The sequence below is a fragment of the Salvelinus sp. IW2-2015 genome, linkage group LG31, assembly GCF_002910315.2.
Source record: "Salvelinus sp. IW2-2015 linkage group LG31, ASM291031v2, whole genome shotgun sequence".
NCBI classification, from domain to species: Eukaryota; Metazoa; Chordata; class Actinopteri; order Salmoniformes; family Salmonidae; genus Salvelinus; species Salvelinus sp. IW2-2015.
Window position 1 is genome coordinate 6,310,913 of NC_036870.1, and position 27,968 is coordinate 6,338,880.

At 42.0% G+C, this 27,968-nt stretch overlaps 1 protein-coding gene across 2 annotated transcripts in view; it reads right to left on the reverse strand.

Moving 5' to 3' along the window:
• Positions 1-12,448: 12,448 nt before the first annotated feature.
• The window catches only part of angpt1 (angiopoietin 1), a 58,895-nt gene continuing 43,375 nt past the window's right edge, over positions 12,449-27,968 (reverse strand). For both annotated transcript variants that reach the window (XM_023976465.2, XM_023976464.2), the window contains exons 8-9: positions 18,857-18,987; positions 12,449-14,982 (exon numbers count right to left, since the gene is read on the reverse strand). In XM_023976465.2, the coding sequence (XP_023832233.1) occupies positions 14,819-14,982; positions 18,857-18,987 (295 nt within the window). In that variant the 3' untranslated portion in view covers positions 12,449-14,818. The remainder of the gene's footprint in view (positions 14,983-18,856; positions 18,988-27,968) is intronic.

Here is a 27,968-nt window from a genome sequence, read left to right on the forward strand (position 1 = left end):
TCAGGTCGTCCAAAAAAATGACATATGAAATGGGTTTCCACAGCATTTTCAAATCTACTAATGGTTTTGTCACCAAAAAAATTACATACATAGCGAATGTGCCCACTCTGGCATGGAAACGTGCTCTAACCAACAACTCGCAGATACAGTGCGTGTATAGCCTACACATGATGAGATTATTATGGACAAAAGTGTCAGATTATCGTTCATCATGTCACCAGAATAAAACCCGCGAAATGTATTGGAAAGAAACATCAAGCATTGTGCAGTTTCACCATCCTGTGAAGTTCATAAAATATGTCATCTGTAGACCAATAACCTGAATGCTTTCCCGAGTCTAGTGGGAGAACCATACAACATATGGGGTGACTTCCAGTTTACTTCGATATGATGGTTATGACATCAATATTTGCGCATTAAAGTGTTTCTTGTAGAATACATTTTACCGTCGCAAAAAGACCCCACCTTGTCTAGCGCATTTTCTTTTGTCGACATTTGGAAAGTTTACAGACAAATTTGCTGTTTCCTTCAGGCCTGTCATGAGATTTTTAATCCGATGTACTTTACTCGCATATAAAGGTTGGATGGGAACCTGGCTTGTAACCAAGATGTAGCTTCAATAGGATGATCATAGAGTACCACAGTATGAGTCATAATACCCATAAAATTTTGCGGTCACACAGGGAAATGGTTAGCAGATCCCAAAGGAATCCCCTAACTACTTTGGTGCTAATTAGCATTTTTCAAATCTGAGAGTAAATTAGGCCAAATATATTGATAAAAGTCACCATGTCCGAGAGATTTACATGGTTATCAAAACGTCAAGTCAGGGTAAGCCCGAAACACAACTCTTATTTTAAGTGTTTAGAAAAATTTATGGTGGAAAAAACGATTGGAACCATTTCCCTGTTTGACCACTAGGGTTTATGGTTATTATGACAACTGAGAGGTCAAATCGCATTTAAAGGGCCTGTGTGTGGTTAAAACGCAGATAGTTTTTTCCCCTCCAATGCAAAACTCAAGTGGGGAGTTACATGCAGCTAACGTTGGCTATAGCAGGAGGCGGACAGGCAGTCAAAGTAGTAGTGTTCTTTTTCAGCAACTCTGGCTTTGATATGACAGAAACTATAAAGATCATCATCTGATGCAGCACTCCATCACTCTTCTTCTTGGTCAAATAGCCCTTACACAGCCTGGAGGTGTGTTGGGTCATTGTGCTGTTGAAAAACAAATGATAGTCCCACTAAGCGCAAACCAGATTGGATGGCATATAGCTGCAGAATGCTGTGGTAGCTATGCTGGTTAAGTGTGCTTTGAATTCTAAATAAATCACTGACAGTGTCACCAGCAAAGCACTCCCACACCATCACACCTCCTCCTTCATGCTCACGGTGGCAACCACACATGCAGAGATCATCCGTTCCCCTTCTCGGCGTCTCACAAAGACACAGCGGTTGGAACCAAAATTCTCAGATTTCACTCATCAGACCAAAATACACATTTGAAACCAGTCCAATGTCCATTGCTTGTGTTTCCTGGCCCAAGCAAGTCTCTTCTTATTATTGGTGTCCTTTAGTAGTGGTTTCTTTGCAGCAATTTGACCATGAAGGCCTGATTCACATAGTCTCCTCTGAACAGTTGATGTTGAGATGTGTCTGTTACTTGAACTCTGTGAAGCATTTATTTGCGCTGCAATCTGAGGCTGGTAACTCTAATGAGCTTATCCTCTGCAGCAGAGGTAACTCTGGGTCTTCCTTTCCTGCGGTGGTCCTCATGAGAGCCAGTTTCATCATAGTGCTTGATGGTTTTTGCGACTGCACTTGAAGAAACTGTGTAAATATTTGTATGAACATAACAAGATTCAACAACTGAGACTTAAACTGAACAAGTTTCACAGACATGTGACTAACAGATATTGAATAATGTGTCCCTGAACAAAGGGGGGGTCAAAATCAAAAGTAACAGTCAGTATCTGGTGTGGCCACCAGCTGCATTAAGTACCGCAGTGCATCTCCTCCTCGTGGACTGCACCAGATTTGCCAGTTCTTGCTGTGAGATGTTACCCCACTCTTCCACCAAGACACCTGCAAGTTCCAATTTCGGGGGGGGGATGGCCCTAGCCCTCACCGTCCGATCCAACAGGTCCCAGACATGCTCAATGGGATTGAGATCCGGGCTCTTTGCTGGCCATGGCAGAACACTGACATTCCTGTCTTGTAGGAAATCATGCACAGAACGAGCAGTATGGCTGGTGGCATTGTCATGCTGGAGGGTCATGTCAGGATGAGCCTGCAGGAAGGGTACCACTTGAGGGAGGAGGATGTCATCTCCGTAACGCACAGCGTTGAGACAAGAAGCTCAGTCCGATGATGCTGTGACACACCGCCCCAGGCCATGACGGACACTCCACCTCCAAATCGATCCCGCTCCAGAGTACAGGCCTCGGTGTAATGCTCATTCCTTCGACAATAAACGCGAATCCGACCATCACCCTTGGTGAGGCAAAACTGCAACTCGTCATTGAAGAGCACTTTTTGCCAGTCCTGTCTGGTCCAGCGACGGTGGGTTTGTGCCCATACTCGACATTGTTGCCGGTGATGTCTGGTGTGGACCTGCCTTACAACAGGACTGCAAGCCCTCAGTCCAGCCTCTCTCAGCCTATTGCGGACAGTCTGAGCACTGATGGAGGGATTGTGCGTTCCTTGTGTAACTCGGGCAGTTGTTGTTGCCATCCTGTACCTGTCCCGCAGGTGTGATGTTTGGATGTACCGATCCTGTGCAGGTGTTGTTACACATGGTCTGCCACTGCGAGGACGATCAGCTGTCCGTCCTGTCTTCCTGTAGCGCTGTCTTAGGCATCTCACAGTACGGACATTGCAATTTATTGCCCTGGCCACATCTGCAGTCCTCATGCCTCCTTGCAGCATGCCTAAGGCACGTTGGTGTTTTTCAGAGTCAGTAGAAAGGCCTTTTTAGTGTCCTAAGTTTTCATAACTGTGAGCTTATTTGCCTACCGTCTGTAAGCTGTTAGTGTCTTAACAACCGTTCCACAGGTGCATGTTCATTAATTGTTCATTGAGCAAGCATGGGAAACAGTGTTTAAACCCTTTACAATGAAGTTCTGTGAAGTTATTTGGATTTTTACGAATTATCTTTGAAAGACAAGGTCCTGAAAAAGGGTCGTTTCTTTTTTTGCTGAGTTTCGGTCCTGGATGGCAGGAAGCTTGGCCCCAGTGAGTTACTGGGCCGTACGCACTCTGTAGTATGCACACTACTCTCTGTAGTGCCTTACGGTCAGATGGTCAGATGCCAATCAGTTGCCATACCAGGCGGTGATGCAACTGGTCAGGATGCTCTCGATGGTGCAGCTGTAGAACTTTTTGAGGATCTGGGGACCCATGCCAAATCATTGTTCCTTGGCTGAGATGGGAGAACAGTCTCCACAGCACTTCACCAATCTGGGCTTTATGGGAGAGTGGCTAGACAGTAACCACTCCTGAAAAGAAGGCAGATGAAAGCACGCCTGCAATTAGCAAAAAGTCACTGGAAAGACTCTGAGATCATAAGGCAAAAGATTCTGTTGTCTGATGAGACAAAAACTGAACATTGTGTCCTGAATGCAAAGTACTACGTCTGGAGAAAACCAGGAAAAGCTCATCGCCCGTTTAACACCATCTCTACCGTGAAACGTGGTGGTGGCAGCATCTCGCAATGGGTATGCTTTTCAGCGTGACCGGGAGACTGTTAAGGATAGAGAGAACAATGAATGGAACCAAATACAGGCAAATCCTTGATGAGAACCTGATTCAAAGTGCCAACAACCTTAGACTGGGGCAAAGATTTACGTTCCAACAGGACAATGATCCCAGGCATAAAGCTGAAGCAACGCTGGGATGGCTTCATTTCAAGAATGTGAAAGTTCTGGAGTGGCCCAGCAAAAGCCCAGACTTGAATTCCATTTCAATGTTTTTATTTTATTTAGTCATTATGGGGTATTGTGTGTAGATTGGTGAGCAATTTAAAAAATAATTTTTTATCCATTTTGAATTCAGGCTGTAACACAACAAAATGCGAATTAAGTTAAGGGGTAAAGAATACTTTCCGAAGGTACTGTTAACCTAAGATATCCTCAAATGTAGCCGCTACGTGATTTATGTTAGGTTGCTTTGACGGAGTGCCGTGTCTCTCCAGCAGCGCCCGGGGCATGGACAAGGGTTTTACACAACCCCGTGTGCTACATTCACCTCCAAAACTTACTCCACAGCAATAATCTGAGCACCACTGCACATCCGAGTCACTGGCACCATCTGTAAAGGACGTCAAGCGGATTGCTTAGCGTGTCCCGCTTCGGCTCATACCAAGGCTCAAACCCAGGACCTCCTCTTTGCTAGCACATGTGACCGCCCTTCCATAGCACCTTACCAGTTGCACCACATGAAAAAGTAGCTACTGTATTCAGCGGTGCAAGTAGGGACACTTCAGGCTCAAGAGAAAGTTTCACACATCGCCATGTGCTACATAAGCAGTTTATGGGCAAGGTATAAAAGCAATCCATGCTTTGGTTTTCATGTCCAAATCATCCTAAAGCAGGGAAGCATGGATTGCTGAGGGAAACGTATGTATTCATAAGAGTCTTATCATTCAGTGATGGGGTCATGATATTTTGTAGCTTAAACAAGTTAGAGCCACATTTGTATGAAGAAAACAGAACCCCCTTTTTGATATTTATTAATAATAAAACATTTTTTTTATTGAATATTAAAACATACAATATACTTACAGTGTAGCCGCTCAACCTCTACAACACATTCAGTAATCTGGCTCCCGAATGGCGCAGTGGTAAAGTGGTAAAATAATAATGGAACAGACTCCATCCAGAGCGACCAGTTTGTAAACTAGTGGCTACCGGATGTTACTGACCGAACCCTGTATCTACGAACCAATCTCTCGTGACCCCATTTTCAAATCAGGCAACCCCACATGGTTTCGTGATCCCAAGTTTGGGAAACCCTGTCCTAAAGTATCTAAAATTGATTGTGTAGCTCAACAAAGTCACAGATGATTTGGACATGATACGCGTAAAATGCTAATATAGGCACCCTGACTTGAATGGGATTTGTGCCAAAAATGCTACAATGCCTGGGAAAACAAAAACAAAACATGGATTGCTGTCATCCCTTTTCCATAGACTGCTTACAGGGTAAGAACATCAATATGTTAGTTTGTAATTTGGGTGAACTATCCCTTTAAGCCTTGGTTTTGATCAAGCAGCATTGGTTCTGACCTAGTTTGAAAATACTTTTCAAACTAATATTATTCCACGTTCTAAAAACTCAATTATAAATCGAGCATGAGCACTTGCAATCCACCATTTGCAAAGCATTGCATCTCTGCCAAAAGCAACCAGCCAGAGCCGCTGGCTGAGCAGAGATAATGGGGGAATTTTCTATACCGTAACATTTTCTATAGCTTTCTATACCGTCTCGGACATGGTGTCTTTCATTTTGGTGACACTCACAATAAACCAGGGATGCCGTTCTCAATTTCTCAACTCAATTACACCTACTACGCGACTATTGTCTTTGTCCTCTTTACTGTACACAGTAGACTGTAATTTACTGGGAGAATTGTGAATTGTGCTATTTTTGTTCTATCCTAATGTCACATCTGAGATAAACATTTAAAAAATCTATGAGAAAATTTGTGCTTTTATGAAAACTACAAATCTCTAGATAACTGATTAAAATATGGCCTATATAATCAGAAATCATTGTGTTTGATTTATATGCTGAATTATTTTTTCTTAGGTAGCAATTTGTTCAAGTGAACTTGAACTTTTCCAATGTAATACTTCAATCAATCAATCAATAAAATGTATTTATTAAGCCCTTTTTGCATCTGCCGATGTCACAAAGTGTTATACAGAAACCCAGCCTAAAACCCCAAACAGCAAGCAATGCAGACGTAGAAGCACGGTGGCTAGGAAAAACTCCCTAGAAAGGCAGGAACCTAGGAAGAAACCTAGAGAGGAACCAGGCTATGAGTACAGTACATGGCCAAGAAGTTCAAACGTTCATAGATGACCAGCAGGGTCAGATAATAATAATCACAGTGGTTGTAGAGGGTGCAACAGGTCAGCAACTCAGGACTAAATGTCAGTTGGCTTTTCATAGCTGATCAGTTAGTTAGAGAGAGAGAGCTTAAATTCACACAGGACACCGGTGTATGGGTACTGTATGACACCTGATAAAGGGCCCTGGGCCCCTGTCTGCTACGTTATTAAGCCTTATGTGCCTCAAGGTACGAAGAGGATTAAGTAAGTAAGCCTTGCTGTACTGGTTCTCATCACTACGGCTACAATCAAGCAGTTGTCGTCCCCCAAGTTCTAAGGATAGATATCATTGGAAAGTAATGTTCAACTGAAAAAGGCTCTGTTTCAGTCATTTGTTTGTCCAGAGGCGAGAAAGGAATGGTTTGAATGTGATTGTAAGGCTTTGGCAGCCTCGCTCCTTTAGTGCGTCAGTCCCGGGTCTTGTTGGTTGTCCTCTGTGAGTGTGTTCCCGTGGTAGTGTTCTGTGCTCGACAGCCTAATCCGTTTTTAATTGGGGCATGAGGTTGCCTTTGGATGAGGGGCTTCTCCTTTGTAATACGGGGTCTTGTAAAGAGGTGTTGCTCTGGGCATGTGATTCTTTGTCAACCGTCACACCTCGTTATCTGCGGCCACGCCAGGGTCTCTGTCAGGTCCAGAGCATTTCATAATCAGCCGCATGCTTTTCATCCTTCATGTCCACACGTGCAGCACATATATCATTTTTTATTGAGTTGGAGAGAGCCAAATAATTCAAAACACAACCCAATAGTTTAATATCTACATTGATGTGTAATTGATTTTGAAATGTACAGAGTCACTTGAAAGTTTTCACCTAGCAACACAGACATTTTCATTGTTTCCCGTTTCATCCATCACATTCAGTGAAAACCCCAAAAAACAGTCATAACATCCCCCCCATACCAGTCTGGTGTTTGGTATTTTATTAGGATCCCCATTAGCTGTTGCAAAAGCAGCAGCTACTCTTCCTGGCGTCCACACAAAACATGGAACGTGACATAATACAGAACATTAATAGACAAGAACAGCTCAAGGACAGAACTACACCCCACATTTTTTTTAAAGGCACACGTAGTCTACATATCAATACAGACACACACAAACTACCGAGGTCAAATAGGGGAGAGGCGTTGTGAGGTGTTGCTTTGTCTTGTTTTTTTTAAACCAGGTTTCAAACCAGTTCATTTATGCTTTGCAATGTAAAGAATGTCGCGGACGTTGAAAAAAGGTAGAAATGTCATCATGTAATTAAACAAATAAAGAAAGGCCATTCCCAAATAAAACCCAGCAATGTGTCACAGCGGAGCCCTAAAACATGACTCGGGGTCATTATAGAGGGGCTACCCAGGGTCTGATTTAGCCTTCTCTAACATTGGAAAGAGCAGCCACCGCCTTGCCTCACCTCGCTCAAGCGCCATTCTAAACCAACTGTCGTTTCCACTACCACAAACCATCCGTCATGATGAACACCTATTGAGTTCTTCAAGACGGAGAGGGGGTTCCGTAACCTCACCTCGTGTTTATACTCTTGTTCCTTTACTATTTATTTTGCTTAAACCAAACAGGAGTTTCTACTCAAAGCCGACGCAACCCAACGTTGCTCTAGCACAACATTCTTGTGGGTTTTCTCCCCATAGCCAGACAAGAATATCTATTACTCTAAAAACCAATAGGGTGTGCCAATAGCGACCACTTTATTAGCAAAAGTCAAGAATGTAAGATTGAGGATCGGTGGTGACCGTTTGATGTTTTCAGAGCAGTTTACAGGCAGACATTGGTGTCCCAATAGGATCTTGGATTTTTTTAAAGAACATTGTTTATTTCATGAGAGGTGCATATTTATTTTACACATGGTACAGATCCAGCACAAGTGTAACAAACCTCTGAAGTACATCAACTTGATATGGTTGGTGTCTCTGATAAAATGAAAAGAAAAAAAAATGTCTTTGCACATTTCGAGGAAAACAATGATTCTTTCATTTTCTAAGAGCCATTAACCAAAAATGCATGACCTAACACCTAATCTTTACAATTCTACAGAGACCACTGAGAAGGTTTTGGATTTCAGAGTCTGCTGCAATGAACAAGGGAATGACTTGGAATTTGTGTGTGTTGATGTCAATACTTGATGTAACGGTTTTCAGTAGACTTGCATGTTATGAATTTTATGAGCAGACTTTGTTTCAAGTGCTCGGTTAACCCTTGTCAAACCTGCAACTGATTCATTCTGGGATATCTGTTTTGATAGTCCCGTCGAAGAACCTTGGAGAAGGAGATGAAGGACTGTGGCTTGTCATGGAAAACTGCCCTCAAAAAGACTGAAGATCGGAAGCAGTGGCGCTCTCTTGTGTAAGCCTTGTGTCCCACATAGGAACAAGAGGATTAAATAAGTTTTGATAGTCGGTTAAACCGTATCAGCTGTATAATTTGCATCCAACCGTCTTACGCTGTATCTGTGCTAGAGGACGATCAGAAGCTTCTTCATTGACTCTGTTGGGTCTTGTATTGCAATATGTTACTGTACCTCAGCGCAGCTACAGACATCAAGTCAGTCATTCAGGAGTTAAGAGTGTAGGAGCAGCATCACGCGCATCTTGTTGCACAGACTCCAAGCATTGGAATGCCTTACAGACAGATGCCACAATCTCAAACAAATCTAGTAATGCTATTTGTTAAAAATTCCCCTTGTTTAAGGACCCCAGGGGGAGGACCCGAGACGTTGTTATGCAGTAGTTGTTATTGAATCTGAATTTCTGGACCGACGTTGGACGCACACAGCGCTGAACAAGCTGCTTTTCATTGTCTACAAATAAGGTGGACTAATATTTGACAGATGGCTATTTCCCTCTGTGGTAAACAGCTGCCATTGGTTAAGTAAATTTAATCTATTGATGTGACTAAATTAGCCTCCTTCGGTAAATCAGATAACACTGCAGTGATGCAACTGCCTCTGCGCGTGAGCATGGATAGACGAGAGCCCCCGTTCCATTGTTTAAAGCTAAATTACACTGAACAAAAATAGAAACGTAACATGTAAAACGTTGGTCCCATGTTTCATGAGCTGAAATAAAAGATTGCAGAAATGTTCCATATGCACAAAAGGCTTATTTCTCTCAAATCTGGTGCACAGATTTGTTTACATCCCTGTTAGTGAGCATTTTATGTGTCAAGATTATACATCTACCTGATAGACGTTTCATTACACAGGTGCACCTTGTACTGGGGACAATAAAAGGCCTCTCTGAAATGTGCAGTTTTGTCACACAACACAATGCCACAGATGTCTCAAGATTTGATGGCTTTCAGAAGTCAATGTTCATTTCTCTACCAAAAGCCACCTCCAACGCCATTTAATTTTTTTGGCAGTACATCCAACCGGCCACACAACCATGCCAGCCCAGGACCTCCACATCTGTTTTCTTCCCCCCCTTTTGTGGGGAAAAGCTCACTCTGATTGGCTGAGCCTGGCTCCCCAGCAGGTGGACCTATGCCCTTCAAGGCCTGCCCATGACTGAGCCCCGGCCAAGTCATGTGAAATCCATAGATTAGGACCTAATACATTTATTTCAATTGACTGATTTCCTTATATGAACTGTAACTCACCAACATTTTTGAAATTGTTAAGTGTTGCGTTTATATTTTTGTTCAGTATAGATTTCCCCCAAGAAAGTAAATACATCATTTTTAATTCACACCCTTCAAACATGAAGGCACTCAACTGTTGTATCCAACTGGCTATACCCTATTTGGAACCCTTAAAGTACCTGAAACCAAAAAGGGTTTTTACCTTGAACCAAAAAGGGTTTTTCTCCAGGTAAAACCGTATAAAGAAACTGGCGAACACATCATATAGGCTATTCGTAAGCATGTAACAGCAAGCGGCTCCATTTGTTTTGTCACTTATGACAGCAAAGTCCTCTAAACTTCTGTAGCTATCAAAAAATAAATGAACATTTTTTCAATTCTGAGTTTTAATACCAGTGGTTCTTAGTATTCTGAACATCATAACTTTTCAGTTTTTGTCCTTCAATGACATATGCATTCTAATAATGTTTGAAATCTAAGTCGGAAGTTAGCAGGAGTTTTGACTTCTAAAAAGTTAATGAGGGGGCCAACAGACACATTTTGTTTTCATCAGTAGATTTAATTTCTTCCCGGTATTGGACCTCCTGTATTTTTTATGGGCCTAATCATAGAATTCCATATAGAACCCCTATTAATTCAATAGGATCTCTGTCGGTTCTCCTAAAGATTTGTCATTTAACTTTTAAAATGTATTATCTTTTTGTGGCATAAACACAAACAGTCATGATGTTTTTATCTGATTGTCAGAACAATCACTTCAAAGGGCTCCTTCTCTAGGCTACCCACACACATTCATCCACTCGCAAATTATTTCCAGCCTCCAAACAGTGGTGAATGGAAAGAGACATTTTTTACACAAAAAGGGTAATGACATTTGGCGATAGTCATTAGGCCAGAATTTATACGTCCCCTGCTGTCCACGCGTGTCTCGGTGTCGGCCACTCATCTCTGCCTTGGCAAAATGTCAGTGTTCTCATCTATCCACATCACATTGTTGAGCGTAGGCTATACAATCCGTTTTCAAGTCCATTTGCAAATTTTTCATTCGTCTGACATGCGGAAATAGCCTACAGTTTTCTTGACATTTTGTTTTAATTATTGTGATAGGCTCATACCCACGCTATTTATTTTGTCTGGACGCCGTACCAGACCGCCTTACTTTCACCCCTGGTTTTCATACAGATGTCTCAATTTCCGTTTTCCCTTTATTTTTCATATTCTTCATGTGAGTAGGTGATCTCAGGGGGTTGAGATGCCTCTCTGTGTTCACACTGCAGGTACTGTCTTTCCTCTTATCTGATCTGGTCTGGGCCCAGTACTGTCTGCAGCCCAGGCACAGCAACCTCCCCATCGGCGCCCAACTCCCTCGCCCGCCCTTAGAAAACAGGAAATGATCCGTCTTCAGCACAGCTAACAGGCTGTGGAGGCAGGAGGCGGGGAGCGTTAAGAGGGGGGTCTAGGGTCAGACTACACTTCACCTAACATCCTGAATATGTGAGCCCCTAGTTGGACTTCTTTCTACTTCTGTCTACTTCTGAAGACATCAAAATCCTCTTTTTGAAGAAAACATCCATGCCTCCTGCACAGTGGAATGATTCCCCATCCTTCATCGTCCATCCTGTATCCTGCACTTCTATAGTGGGGGGAGCCGACCTCATTGCTCCTGTTCATTGTGTGTCTGGACCCTTCCTCACCCCCCCCCCCCCCCAACCTAGCCCCTGTATGGAGGACATTCCAGTAAGGGTGTCAGGTCAGCCCAGGAGCTAAGGGATAAGCAGCTGTTTGCAGGCAGACGTAATTTGTTCAACCTCTGATTAGGCCCCAGAAATGTCAACTATGAAGAGACACCAACGGTGTCGGCAGCATCATTTGACACCTCTGCAATCTGTCATGGCAGAGAGCAGCAGTGTATTAAGGGGCCGAGTCGAGGTGGAGACAAAGGCAGCTGCCTTACGCACATGGGTCCTCATAATCTCAGCACCATTTGCCTAATAGGAGGACTCACTCGTGTGCCATTCCTCTATTTGACTTGGTGTGAAAGACAAGGTATTGTTATAAGAGAGAGTGGCGAATTGCCTCTGTTTGGTAGAAATGTAGGACCCCGCTGGGCACACACTGGTTGAATCAACGTTGTTTCAAAGTAATTTGTCAGTGTATTGTGACGTGGAATTAACGTGGAAAATACATTGGATTTAAAAAAGAAAAAAGTTGTCAACCAGTACTGTTTTCATTGAACATTGAAATTAGGGCAAAACTTCAATTTAAATACATTGACTTAATTTGACTAACAGGTTGTTACATCAATCTAATTTCCACATAATCATAAGAACTATGTATACATTGAATTTGTGTCGAAAATTCCACGTAAAAAACATCAATATTTTTTTATGCTATATTCAATATATTAGGTGGTTTAAATTGTGTTGAATTTCATGTTTAATTAGACATATTTTATTTGACCATGTTCTCAATGTTGATTATAAAATGGTATATTTGAATCAATGTCATTGTTTCAACATTAATGCTATCGACCTAAATAAAGAGGTATGTTGAGATAAAATTCCATGTCACAATACGCTGACAAATGATGTTGAAACAACGTTTATTCAACCATTGGGACCTGAGTGTATATGTGTCAAAGGATGTTGTGGTGAGAGAGACTTGTGAATGAATACATTGTAATGTGACCCCAAAAGCGGTCTGTTTCGAAATCAGCACATCGTACATAAAAAAAACGGCCAATGTATACCCAGATTGAAAACATTAGTGCATCACATGCTTTTTATTTAGTTTAACAACTTGACATTTCGACCACTTGTTACAAAAAAAATGTAGTTGAATTAAAATATCAAATCTACAGTTTAATGAGGTAAAAGCAGAGTCATTTAAGGCACGTTTCTCAACTCTTATTATTATTACTTCTATGGTTTATGCTCAACTTCAAAACACCACTGTGGTTCTGGAGGACTAAAAACAAAATGGAGTGGCTTTCCTCAGGAAAGTTATTTTACATATACACTTAAATTATACAATTTTAGTATGTTAATAAACATGTCATTTCATAGTTTTACAAGTTCCATGTGTCTTTCCTCAACATGTAGCCCACCTTTTAGTAACATTGCATATTAAACCGTGCATTCTTTCTTGTTGTTTCATGCTGGTAGTAATGCAATACAAGTACACACAGTACACTTAAAGGAATCCTCCATTTTATGCCTCAGCCAAACGTTATTAAAACAACCGTTTCTAAGCTGCAATGATGAGAGAAAAAAACCTGTCTGGATCTGGGGTTCAGTGCGGTTGTATGTCTAAGCAAAGACACATTCGAAGGACGTTGTGGGGTGTTTCCAATGAAATGGGACTTATCTTTTGGTCAGTGGTTAGAGTTTCAAAATATGGACAGACCACATTTCTGTCAAGGCCCTGTAGCCACCTCCGGTCATAAAAAGGTGATTATTCATAACATAACCTCTTCCCCTTTTTTAAAAAACGATTCGCGAAAGCAAAGCAAACTGAGGAGTACCATTTGAAAGGAACATTTATGAAGCTATGATCCAAGCGTACACAATGGCTAGGTATTATTATTTTATTTATGTGGTCTGAATGGGTCAAATCATCTACACTTTGCTGTACCCAAATACTATATACTGTACAGTGTTTTCAAATGAAAAATTACAATCTGATGTTCAAAGTGTTCCAAAACGCTCAGAAAATGTATAATAACACCATCAATTTCTTTACGCTTTAGGGGGGTAGATGACAGCAAAACTTACCATATTCATACAACATCTAGAGATAAATAGTGCATAATGTGCACTACCTTCAATTGGTTTGGTGTAACACATAATGTTGTCCTTCTTATACACAGTTTTACTAGTTACGGTATGGCAATGCTTTAATATTATATATATATATATATATATATATATATATATATATATATATATATATATATATATATATATATATATATATATATATGCATCTGTATTCATTACAGTATATTATTTTTCATATTTAAATGAGGAAAGAAGATCACCACATTTTTTGCCTTGGCAGCCATTGTTTGTCAGCCAATACCAAATGCAGATAAATCTCTGTCAGTTGCCAAATCCAATAATAACGTGGCATTTTGAACTTTGAAAATAATCAGCGCACTCTGGCAGGACAACAACTATATAAGTGGCAGCAAAACCATTGACTGAGCCAGGCTGGTTCTCAGAACTGACTTTGGAGTCCGCAGTACATATAAGACCAACATTTTATACTGACGGTGACCTTGTGACCTTGTGACTTTTCCTCTCCAGAAACGATCCAGAGTGACTTATGTAAAAAAAAACATAATGTCATTGCAAATGTATTAGGCTATATAGGAATAAAAAAGCATGAAATACAAAACATTGTTCAATGTCCCAATGTCTTGGTGCAACACCTCTATAAAAATGCCTATATCTCCCATTTGGTTGTGAGAACATTCCAGATGCGCATAGGGAGTCGTGTAGTCTGAAGGCGTCTATGCAGTCTGTCATGTAGTCTATGGGTAGTTGCGTAGTCTCTCATATAGTCTACATATACAGACAAAGCTGCAATGTTGCAGTCAGTTCCCAAAAAGGAGAGAAGTCTACCCCAATAGTCCACAGGCCTGGGGTGAGAGTCCACAGGCCTGGGGTGAGAGTCCACAGGCCTGGGGTGAGAGCTGAACTCTACTTGAGTTCATGCGTCAAATATAAAAAAAGAGCGAAGCAGTTTGTCCTCCAACTTCGCAAGGAGTTCATCACTCACAGTTTAGCTCTATGATAAGACGAGATCCTCTCTCAATCCACAAGCCCTCTTCTCTCCAACCACACTTCCAGGCTGACTCCTGGAGTAACGTTACCAAGCAACAGCCAGGTGGTGTAGAGTTCCCCTCCGGACAAACTCCAAAGTTGTTATGGTGAGACGATAGTAACAGGGTAAAGCAGGAAGCATTCCTCCTAATATAGTTGTCCCATTGGCCTTACAGAGAGTGTGGGGAGAAACTCTAACGTTGCATCTGAAATGCCATCCTATTCCCTATATAGTGCACTAATTTAAACGTATTGCACAATATAGGGAATAGGGTGCCATTCTGGACGCACTCGATGTCTATGAGAAGTCCAGCGGACGAATCATCATGGTTGTTGCTCGTAGCGAGTAGCTGGGACCCTTAAAGTAGTGCCACTTGATGCCATTTAGCTTCCCGACGTGTTGCCCTTTGGTGAAGTACATTCCGTTGAGGTTGGACGGGCCGCAGGCATCGAACCACCAACCTGGGCAGAGCAAAGAACAGATGGAGAGAATTAGATCATTTTATAAGCCCCTATGACAAAAAGTTTAAAACAACCAAAGACAGACATTAGTATGTATGAAACGCCGTTGCTTAAAGCTAAAAGAAAGCAGAAACTTTACACCAGAAGGTCCTAGACTGTAAACTTTGAGTTTCTCTATTCTGGTTCTGCAATGTTGAACCTTGACAGAATGCCACAGTGAACTCCAACAGCAGCAATGGAGCAGTTGTTTAGACATAATTGCAAAGGTATTTAAGCATGTTAACCCTCGCAAGGCTGCCGGCCCAGACGGCCTCAGAGCACGCGCAGACCAGCTGGCTGGAGTGTTTACAAACATATTCAATCTCTCCCTATCCCAGTCGGCTGTCCCCACTTGCTTCAAGATGTCCACCATTGTTCCTGTACCCAAGAACGGAAAGGTAACTGAACTAAATGACTATCGCCCCGTAGCACTCACTTCTGTCATCATGAATTGCTTTGAGAGGTTAGTTTTAAGGACCTGTTAACTCTCAATGGTATTTCGAGAAAGAGTAGATGTGCATGGGCTCAAATAAGCTCTGTTGGGATTGGCATTCAGAAGACTTAAATTCCCTGCATATAATGTGAATATTTCTGGGAAAGTCTGCAAGAGCTTTGCACACCTGGATTGTACAGTATTTGCCCATTGTTCTTCAAAAAATATTAAAGGTTTTTACATTGTCAGCTCAGGGATTCGATCTAATAAACCTTTCGGTTACTGGCCCAAAGCTTTAACCACTAGGCTACCTGTCGCCCTCTAACCACAAGGCTACAATGTTGTTGATCCATTCTCAGTTATCTCCTATCACAGCCATTACACTCTGTTACTGTTTTAAAATCACCATTGGCCTCATGGTAAAATCCCTGAGTGGTTCCTGTCAGAACCAACGCTGGAGATGAGAAGCAAGTATGGAGAGTGAGATTTAATTTTGCACAGACATAGGACAGGAACAGCATCAGAACTGGGTAACACCACGACATACGACAATTAATGCAGAAGCGGGGAACAGAGCTGGGGAACATACAGATATAGGGGAGGTAATAACTCAGGTGATTGACTCCAGGTGAGTCCAATGAATCGCTGATGCACGTGACGAGGGAAACAGGTGTGCATAATGATGGTGGCAGGAGAGCGTAGTGCTGGGCAGCCTGGCGCCCTCGAGCGCCAGAGAGGGAGAGCAGGAGTGACACTTCCCTTATTCTCCGGCAACCGAGTTAGGCAGGGTGCCTGTATCATAGTAGTGACTTAGTGTATTGATACAACATGTAAAAAGTGTAATTAATAAGTGCCCCATGCTCAAAGGGATATTTAATGTATTTAATGTCTTTATAAAAAATAATATATATATATATATATATACATATATATTATAGGTGCCCTTTGTGACCCATTGGAAAACTTCCCTGGTCTGTGGTTTAATCTGTGCTTGAAATTCACTGCTCGACTGAGGGACCTTAGAGATAATTGTGTGTTGGGTACAGAGATGGGGTAGTCATTTAGAAACCACGTTTAACACCATTATTGCACACAGAGTTAGTCCATGCCACTTATTATGTGACATGTTAAGCACATTTTTACTCCTGACAAAAGGGTTGAATAGTTATTGACTCAAGACATTTCAGCTCAGATTTTTTTTATGAATTCGCAAATAATTCCATTTTGACATAAGGGGTATTGTGTATATATCAGTGGCACACAATTTCAATTTAATCCAAAAGTAATCCATTTAAATGAATTTAAAACAACAAAATGCGGAAAAAGTCAGGGGGTGTGAATACTTTCTGAAGGCACTGTTTGTTTTTCTCCTCTTTGGTTACTAATGTTTTTCTTGCTGTTTCTACTTCACTGATAATATATACATGTTATTACAGTGAATATGGTAAAAACAATCTATGTCAGTGCTCTGCTAAACACACTGCTGGATTGTGAGACTGGCTTGTTGAATTAGGGGAAATACGCAGTCCTTAGATCGGGTTGGACAGAATTCCCCGATCCCCGATATTGTCTTCTCTTGCCACCGACCATAAACGGTTTACAAGCCCAGTCCTCCACTGGGGAACTGTCATACAGTGAGTAGGGTCACCTTGCTCCACTTACACAGCCAGAGAATTAGAGTCATGTTGAATCTCCCTGACACTTGGTACCCGGCCCGTGGACATTTATGGTGCTAATCTGAAACCCCAAATGTGTTGTAGTGGGAGTGCAGAAGTTAGGAGATGCAGTAAGCTCCGCACACGCCTCATTACGCTGTACTGTGGTACAGTGCCACATGCACAGGTCCGTGTTAAAATGACACAACCCAGTCTCAGGGTTTGAGCTAGGAGGAGTCAGGCTAGTCTTGTAGTGGAACCAAGTTCTCTACAACAATTGACCAGGATGCATTACAAAGATAAATCTTCCTTTCTGCCATGATGTAGTGGTTTGTGGGGACTCTTCTTGTGCCATCTCTCAGTGTGGTGCATTATTGGGTCTCCCCTACCACATCACTAAATAGTACATTATTGGGTTCTCTTTGTACCATGTCACAGTGTGGCAGTGTTGGGGAGTAGTGAACTTTATGTATACTGAACAATAATACAAACACAACATGTAAAGTGTCCCATGTTTCATGAGCTGAAATAAAAGATCCTAGAGCTTGTTTCTCTCAAGTGTTGTGCACAAATTTGTTTACTTCCCTTTTTAGTGAGCAATTCTCCTTTGCCAAGATAATCCAAACACCTGACAGGTGTGGCATATCAAGAAGTTGATTAAACAGCATGATCATTACGCAGGTGCACCTTGTGCTGGAGACAATAAAAGGCCACTTTAAAATGTACAGTTTTGTCACACGACACAATGCCACAGATGTCTCAAGTTTTGAGGGAGTGTGCAATTGGCATGCTGACTGCAGGAATGTCCACCAGAGCTGTTACCAGAGAATAGAGTGTTAATTTCTCTACCATAAGCTGCCTCCAACATCGTTTAAAAGAATTTGGCAGTACATCCAACTGGCCTCACAACCGCAGACCATGTGTAACCACGCCAGCCCAGACCACCACATCTGGCTTCTTCACCTGTGGGATTAACTGAGACCAGCCACCCGTACAGCTGATGAAACTGAGGAGCATTTCTGTCTGTATTAAAGCCCTTTTGTGGAGAAAAACTAATTCTGATTGGCTGGGCCTGGCTCCCCAGTGGGTGGGCCTGGCTCCCAAGTAGATGGGCCCCTGCCCTGTCATGTGAAATACATAGATTAGGGCCTAATTAATTAATTTAAATTGACTTATATGAATTCTATTTCAGTAAAATATTTAAAATTGTTGCATGTTGCGTTTATATCTTTGTTCAGTATAGTTCAACTAGTAATTTAACTACATTTAACTACATGTAGTAGCTTGGTGGTAGTTGAACTCAATTCACATCTTGATAGTGTTTTCAGTAGTTAATTACGCTTTTTTTGCCATGTAGCAGTGTAGCTAACTACTGGAACTATACACACTTATTATTTTGCCAAAAATACAATTAAATATGGGTAAAGTAGGCAAGAATGTTTTTGTTTTTTCAGCATCAGACCTGCCTAATCCTCACTTCAAACATAGTTTTTGTGTTTAATAGGCTAAATTACACATTCTGTTAACATTTGACCCCAGAGTGATATGGTCTTGCAATATGTAGTCTGACATTCAAATTTAGATATGATAATTTATCACTAAGTATTTTGTAGTTACTTTTTCAATGTAACTTTAAGGGTAGCTTTACTTTTGCTTAACTTCTTCCATTGTGAAGTCATTGGTAGCTTGGTAAACAATATTTTCAACAATGCAGTGTGGTGCACTATGGGGACACCCTGGTACTTACCCCCTGTGAGCATGAGGGCACACTTGCAGATGCAGTTGTCGTTGTCCATGTCTTTGGTGCTGAAGTCTGCCCCGTGGATCACCAGACTGCTCTGCCTGCCCGCTGTCCCACTGTGACTCTTCAGGAACAGTCTGAGAGGAGGAGGTAGAGGATGACAAGAAAAAGGGGACAAAATAGAAGAGGGAGATTAGAGGGAGAGAAGAAGACATAACACACTGGAAGAGACCTCCCGAGAAAGTTACACTTTCAGCAGTGATTGCCTGTGTAAATCTGTTCTGGGTCAACATGAATGAAATAAAGAGAGATAATTGTAGACAAAGTTGTCTGGGAAGCACCTGCAAGCCTCAGAGCAGCTATGTACAGTATAACAGGAGCAGAGAGACCAACAACCAGGTCATTAAGGGCTGACCCAGGTACAGCCCAATGACGCACCATCATGTAGGCTACATAACTCCCCTCCCACTGGTCCTAGTCCTGTGCTGCATGTCTCAGATACAGTGTCCCTCCTTGTGTGTATGCAATGCACTATGCCCACTGTCTTCCCTCCTGTGATCATACAGTACGGTGTGATACATTCTTCTCTGTCAGAATTATCAGAGGCCTGCTGCGCTTACTATGGCAGGCCTTTTGGTGGAGAGAAAGCATATTAACCCAAAGACGTTGTATGTTACAGTATTGCAGGCCTGCTGCCTGCAGGGCTGCTCAGTCTAACCTACACATGTGGTACCTGTAAATCAACCAAGGCCCCAGCTGTACTGGTGAAAGACATAGTGAACCAGCGGACACATACAGGAAGGGCAGGGTGGACCAGTATCATGGAACCCCTGTCTAGGGGCACCGTGGCTGGGGTGGGTTGAGATGGATGTCTCTGGAAGGTTGGTTGGGTGGAGGGGTAACGTAATGTTGTTTTCTCGTGCCGTGTCGCTAGAATAGTGTGTTTTGTGGAGTTCTATTTTTAGGTTGAGTGACTGGCATTGCAAGGCCACAAGGCATTGTCTATTGACGAGGTGATTTGGCAAGCGTAATCTTACATCTCAAAGTTCAGATTTGTGCAATGATGTCATTAGCATGCTTGGCGTCAACTAATGTTGGAAGCGGGTTGAATATTTATTCCATGATCAAAAAGAGTCAATGACTCCAAACCATACACCTTGGTGTCTTCCTCATCGATCCACCCACTCCATGACTACCTTTCTCAGATCCAATCACCACTATCTTTCTCACCACTCAACCCCTAACAATTCTCCCCAACTGGGAATTGAATAGGGTCTGAGAGAGTCAAAGGGTGGCTACTTTGAAGAATCTCAAATATAAAATATATTTTGATTTGTTTAACACTTTTTTTGGTTACTACATGATTCCGTATGTGTTATTTCATAGTTTTGATGTCTTCACTATTATTCTACAATGTAGAAAATAGTTTTAAAAAAGGAGTAGGTGTGCCTAAACACACTCGAGGGTGTGTCATTGTGAATTGTGAAATCACTCTTGGTAAGAGAGCAGAAATGCTGTAGTGTCAAGCCTCTCTTTCCTGCTGTGACCTGCATCATTAGGAGCTCATTCTGTGGCCTGCCTTTCTCTAACCCACATTATCACATGCCTAAGAGTTTTTTCTCACCAAAGATGGACTCTCAGAGCCAAGGAACTCTGTCAGAGGACCATGCCAATATGTCTGCTCTGTGCTCTGACACATGTTCTGTTAAGCAAAATCATTTCCTGAGACCCATTGCCGTCAATCAAGAGAGAGTAGGCGGGTAACAAGTCTTCGTCAAGTTTTGTTTTCTCCTATGAGAAAGGTTGGAAAGGCTTTTAAAAATATATATCTATATAAAGTACCAGTCAGAAGTTTGGACACACCTACTCATTTAATGTTTTTTCTTTATTTGTACTATTTTCTACATTGTAGAAGTATAGTGAAGACATCAAAACTATGAAATAACACATATGGAATCATGTAGTAACCAAAAAAGTGTTAAACAAATCAAAATATATTTGATATATATACACGTCGAGTTCCACATATTTTATTAGAGAAAGTGAAACTTAGAAAAACCAAAAGAATAAACGAACCGTGACGACAATGCAGTGCTAACAGGCAACTAAACATAAACAATATCCCATAACCCACAGGTGGAAAAAATGCTACTTAAGTATGATCCCCAATTAGAGACAACGATAGCCAGCTGCCTCTAATTGGGAATCATACCAAAACCCCAACATAGAAAATAAACCTAGAACCCCACATAGAAAATATAAACTAGAACAACCCCTAGTCACGCCCTGACCTACTCTACCACAGAAAAGAAATGCTCTCTATGGTCAGGACGTGACACTCAAACTGTAATTGACTGACACATCTGCTTGTAGCTGTGTGGTTTCAGGTTAGATTCACGAAGTGGAGACACTGGTCAGTGGTGTGTATTCTTGGAGCAAGTCTTTTAACATGAACATGACTCCTGTATTTAGACAGCTGTGTAAATGGATGATTTGTACGGAGCGGAAGAGGAAAGAAGTGACTATATCACTGTTGGGAATTCAACTAAGCCACTAATCCAATACTGTATTATGTAGTGGAGAGTCATAGCTCTAATCAGTGGTTTTATCTGAATCAAAGGTGGGTTGGATGAACATGCTGAAATTAGACATGGTAGTGGGGTGATGAAATAGTGTAGGGAGTTGTGTGTGTGTGTGTGGGTGTGTGTGTGTGCACTTGTTTTCCTACATTATCTGGACCCCAATATCATAACATTTCACCTTAATGTCCTGAAAAGTGATGGAAAGCGATAACTTTTTTTAAAAGTTTTTTTTCAGGTACTGAATTTGTTCAAATGTATTTTAAGCTTAAGGGTTAGGGTTTTGGGGTTAAGGTTTAGGGTTAGGTTTACGGTTTTTGGGGTTAGGGAAAATATGATAAAAAAAAAAATTACACTACAAAAAGTCCTGAAATTTCACGAAAACACAGCTGTGTGTGTGTGTGTGTGTGTGTGTGTGTGTGTGTGGGTGGGTGTGTGGGTAGTGGAAGGGTGGGTGTAGTGAGTCTTCATCTGTGACACATGCTGAAGAACGACTCTGACCCTTTAAGACTACAGAAGTTCTTGCAGATACTCTATTATACCTCTCATATCACAAAACACAGCTTGAGTTCCTGGCAGTTTAACTTCTGTTCCTGACCCACACAATCCAGGATGTAGCCTGCTACTGCTCTGATAAAGAACAGACACAAGCTGTGTATTTAGAAGACATTTACACAGCCTTTCGACCGCACACAGAAACATCGCCAAGACATGTCATAAAGAGGGATTCTCCGCATGACACTCGTCCGAACCTTAAAATACTTTTTGTCTGTATTTACTGGGTGTGTTGTGTATTTCCCAGACAATTTACCAGATAATCCACCTCAATTGACATCTGCATCCTGTCATGTCAAGTCCATTATGTGCTTAACTGATAAGTAGGGTGATCCGAGGCAGCAGTCTTCAAGAGGAAAATACGGGTTTTCCTGCGTGAGTACAGTTGTTCTGCTGTCTCTGTTTCTCGGCAGAAACGTTTAGCGTGTCATGTAACGGGCTGTATTTCATCTCCGGGGTCAAACATCTGCGCAACCGATGCGGGCCCTTACAGACTTTGAAGGCCAACTGTGCCGATCTGATTGGCTCTTGTTGGAATAACTCGAGCAAATTAGATTGGCCAAGGCTCATTAATAAGCACAATGTTGGATTGTGGGGGATTGTTTTGAGCTTTCTCAATGACAGCCTGAAGGAAGAAGTGTTGGTGTCCTGCCATGTCATTCTGCTAATATCCAAAGGGGATGCTAATATCCAAAGGGGATGCTAATATCCAAAGGGGATGCTGGTTTGTTGGTGTTATTTCTTTGCTGGATGTTGGATATATAAAACATTTATACAAATGCTAATAGTATTAATACTACACATCATTATTACCGCTTTGTTGCAGATTTGATTTCAATCGCAATACGGAAAGGACTCTGGAGTATTGCAGAGTACAAGTGAGAAATTACCAAAATTGGGATCAGTTGAGGATCATTGTTTTATAATAATACATGATCATTTGAAACTTGAACAATTATCAAGCTTTCCCAAAATATATCCTTGGCAAACTAATTCAATTACATCTAATTTCAAATAGAGGATTCTATTGTGCTAAACTACACGGTATGCATCGACTAGTCCACTGCAGTCTTTAACAGGCCACTCCAATATGCATGAGGGAATGCATGAGGGCATCCCTATCATTACCGCAAAGTTTGCAAACTTGCAACACCATGTTGAGAGACACAGTGGCGGTCGGTGCTGTTTAAGATTAGGGAAGACTGTCTTCTTTTTTTTGGCGCATGGCCATATTTATATGAATCAATCAAATGTATTTATAAAGCTCTTTTTACATCAGCCGATGTCACAAAGTGCTTATTCAGAAACCCAGCCCAAAAAAAACAAACAGCAAACAATGCACATGTAGAAGCACAGAGGCTATGAAAACTCCGTAGAAAGAAAGGAACCTAGGAAGAAACCTAGAGAGGAACCAGGCTCTGATGAGTGGGCAGTCCTCTTCTGGCTGTGCCAGGAGGAGATTATATGGGTACATGGCCATTAAGGTCAGATTGTTCCTCAAGATGTTCAAACGTTCATAGAGGATCAGCAGGGTCAAATAAAGGTCACAGTGGTTGTAGAGGGTGCAACAGGTCAGTACCTCAGGAGTAAATGTCAGTTGGTTTTACATAGCCAAGCATTCAGAGGTCGAGACAGCAGATGTGTGTGTGGGGTGGGGTAGGGTGGAGAGAGTCGAAAACAGCAGGTACGGTACAAGGTAGCACGTCCAGTGAACATAGCCGCAGGCAGAACAATTGAAACTGTAAGTGGACTGGGAACAGTAGGCAAAATTAAGAGGGGAAAATAGACCAAACTATTAGGGTGAGGCACATGGGCTTATTACGCAACACACACTTAGTATTACTTTCTTAGCTACAGTATTCGTATCTCCCTGGCATATTACATCATTTATGCAGCAGCATACAGTACATTTTTGGACTCACCTTGTTGTGCTGTGTTCACTTGAACAGGAAGGTGGCACGGCGGTTCTTCATGGGCACATTTTGTCATCAAAGTCTGGCATTCTCTGGATTTATGGTGCTTTCAAAACAACTGGGAACTCGGAAAAATCATGATTTTTGAAATCAAGATCATGATGACGTCATTGATCTTCAGGTCATAGCTCTAGAAAGAGGCCGGATTTACAACTCCGAGTTGGATGACCTTTCAAAACGTGTTTTCCCAGTCGGAGCTTGTTTATTCCCGACTTCCCAGTTGTCTTGAACTCACTGAAGTCAAGTTTTCGCAATTCTGAGTTAACAGTTGTTTTGAGCATGGCACAAATCATGATTCATTGACAGCATGGCCAATGTTGAATGTATATCATTTTAAACTTGGAAAAGAGGATTGGATTGAGGTCTGGGCGTTGACTAGGCCATTCCAAGACATTTAAATGTTTCCCCTTAAACCACTCAACTGTTGCTTTAGCAGTATGCTTAGGGTCATTGTCCTGCTGGAAGGTGAACCTCCGTCCCAGTCTCAAATCTCAGAAGACTGAAACAGGTTTCCCTCAAGGATTCCCTGTATTTAGCGCCATCCATCATTTATTCATTCTGACCAGTGTCCCTGCCGATGACAAACATCCCACAGCATGATGTTGCCACCACCATGCTTCACTGGGTGATGAGAGGTGTTGGCCTTGAGGCCAAAAGCAAAATTTTGTCTCGTCTGACCAGAGTACCTTCTTCCATATGTTTGGGAGTCTCCCACATGTCTTTGGCAAACACCAAACGTGTTTGCTTATGTTCTCTTTAAGCAATGGCTTTTTTTCTGGCCACTCTTCCGTAAAGCCCAGCTCTGGGATGTACGGCTTAAATGTCCTATGACAGATATTCCAACTCCGCGTGTGGAGCTTTGCAGCTCCTTCAGGGTATCTTTGGCCTCTTTGTTGCCTCACTGATTAATGCCCTCCTGCCTGGCGGTCAGGTGTTTGGGGTGCCCCTCTTGCAGGTTGTTGTGGTGCCATCATTCTTTCAATTTTTTAATAATGGATTAATGTGCTCTGTGGATGTTCAAATTTTCTGATATTTTTTATAACCCAACCTGATCTGTACTTCTCACAACTTGTCCTGACCTGTTTGGAGACTCCTTGTCTTCATGTGCACTTGCTTGGTGTGCCCTTGCATAATGTGTTGCAGACCTTGGGGCCTTCAGAACAAGTAATACATACTGAAATCATGTGACACTTTAGATGCACAGAGGTGGACTTTATTTAACTAATTATTGATTCTGAAGGTAATTGGTTGACACCAGATCTTATTTAGGGGCTTCATAGCAAAGGGGGTAATACATATGCCGCACCACTCTCCGTTAAATTATTTTTTAATTCACTTCACCATTTGGACTATTTGTGTATTTTAAATTACAGGTTGTAATGCAACAAAAAAGGAAAAATGCGAAGGGGATGAATACCTTTGCAAGGCACTTAAAACCTCATGTAGCAACACAACATGTAGTAGCATAAAACATATAAAAACATATTGGCACAGACAACAGCGCAAGTGCAAGTAGGTAGAGACAACAATACATCACACAAAGCACCACAACTGTCAGCAAGAGTGTCCATGATTGAGTCTTGAATGAAGAGATTGAAGATAAAACTGTCCAGTTTGAGTGTTTGTGTGCAGCTCATTCCAATCGCTAGCTGCAGCGAATGAAGAAAAAGGAGCGACCCTAATCTAGCAGGCGTAGGATGGTCATCCTAGAAATCAGCTTAGTTTGGCAGCTGGGGTAAAAGAGAGCGATATCGATAGAAGAAACCAAGTCCTAGATTAACTTTAGCCTGCAGTATATATGTCGTGAGAGAAGAACGATGCACCGTCTAGCCATACTCCAATACTTGTATGAGGCCTACCTAAGGCTAAACCCTCAGATGAGGTAGTAATGACACCTGTGGGGAGAGGGGCATTCTTCTTACCAAACCACATGACCTTTGTTTTGGAGGTGTTCAGAACAAGGTTAAGGGTAGAGAAAGCTTGTTGGACACTAAGAACGCTTTGTTGTAGAGCATTTAACACAAAATCCGGGGAGGGACCAGCTGAGTATAAGACTGTATCAACTGCATATAAATGGATAAGAGAGCTTCCTACTGCCTGAGCTATGTTATTGATGTAAATTGAAAGGAGCGTGGGGCCTAGGATCGAGCCTTGGAGTACTCCCTTGGTGACAGGCAGTGGCGGAGACAGCAGGTTTTCTGACATTATGCACTGCACTCTTTGAGAGAGGTAGTTAGCAAACCAGCCCAAAGACCCCTTAGAGACACCAATACTCCTTAGCCGGCCCACAAGAAAGAATGGTCTACCGTATCAAAAGCTTTGACCAAGTCAATAAAAATAGCACCACAATATTGCTTAGAATCAAGGGCAATGGTGACATATTGTGGACCTTTAAGGTTGCAGTGACATCCATAACCTGAGCGGAAACCAGATTGCATACCCGAGAGAATACTATAGACATCAAGAAAGCCAGTCAGTTGATTATTGACAAGTTTTTCCAACACTTTTGATAAACAGGGCAAAATAGAAATAGGCCTATAACAGTTAGGATCAGCTCGATCTCCTCCTATAAATAAGGGATGAACCGTGGCTACTTTCCAAGCAATGGGAACCTCCCCATAAAGGAGAGACAGGTTAAAAAGGTTGGATATAGGCTTGGCGATTATAGGGGCAGCAACCTTAATGAAGAAAGGGTCTAAACCATCTGACCGAGATGGTTTTTTGGGGTCAAGTTTAAGGAGCTCTTTTAGCACCTCGGACTCAGTGACTGCCTGCAGGGAGAAACTTTGCAGCGGGGCAGGGGAAAAAGAGGGAGAGGCATCGGGGATAGTCGCATTAGAAGGGGTGGGAGATGAGGAAATGTTAGACGGGCAAGGAGGCATGGCTGAGTCAAGTAGGAATCCTGACTTAATGAAGTGGTGATTAAAGAGCTCAGCCATGTGTTTCTTGTCAGTAACAACCACATCATCAACATTAAGGGACATTAGCAGCTGTGAGGAGGAGGGTTTATTCTCCAGGTCTTTAACCATTAAATCTCACGATGATGACTGTTAGTTAAGATTTTGAAAGTATGATGTTGACATGAGTACAATCAGTCCAATCAAAGCTACTGTACATATAACGTGATTTGACGTCATTTTATCTGTGGCCAATGACATTGAGCCTTCTTGGACGGGCACTTCTAATGTAACTCTATGGCAGCACCCAAGGGGCTAGAATTTTCTAGCTCTACCTGTCACGTTCCTGACCTTATTTCCTTTATTTTGTCTTTGTTTAGTATGGTCAGGGCGTGAGTTGGGGTGGGCATTCTATGTTATGTGTTTCTATGTTGGGTTCATTGTTAATTAGCCTGATATGGTTCTCAATCAGGGGCAGGTGTTTTAGGTTTCCTCTGATTGAGAACCATATTAAGGTAGGCTGTTCTCACTGTTTGTTTGTGGGTGATTGTTCCTGTGTCAGTGTTTGTACCACACGGGACTGTTTCGTTTCGTTCGTTCGTGTGTTCCGTCCTGTTCGTGCGTTTTGTTCTCAAGTTCAGGTCTGTTCACGTCGTTTGTTATTTTGTAGTTTGTTCAAGTGTTTTTCGTCTTCGTTTAAATAAACGTGATTATGTCTATAAACTACGCTGCATATTGGTCCGATCCATGCTCCTCTTCAGATGAGGAGAAAGACGAGCGTTACACTACCCTTAGACTTGGCGGTGACGTAGCGTCCCCATGAGTGACAGAACACTGAGCCAGTCACGGCGCAACACTCTGTATTTTCCTCTGGCTTGCCCCACCACCACAGAAAGCACTGAGCTAGGCTGAAACACCTGCATTTTGGAGCTGCCTTACTCAACGAAACAAATAAGAGACCATGTTTGTATGCGGCTTTATTAACTCAATGATATATCTTTTTTTTTTTTTTTTTACATTGTTTGAAAACTGATATGTGACACGTATTAATGCCAAAATAACATGCAAAACAGGCAAGCCCCTAAAAATGTTTGGCTCAAAATATGAGCCTTTT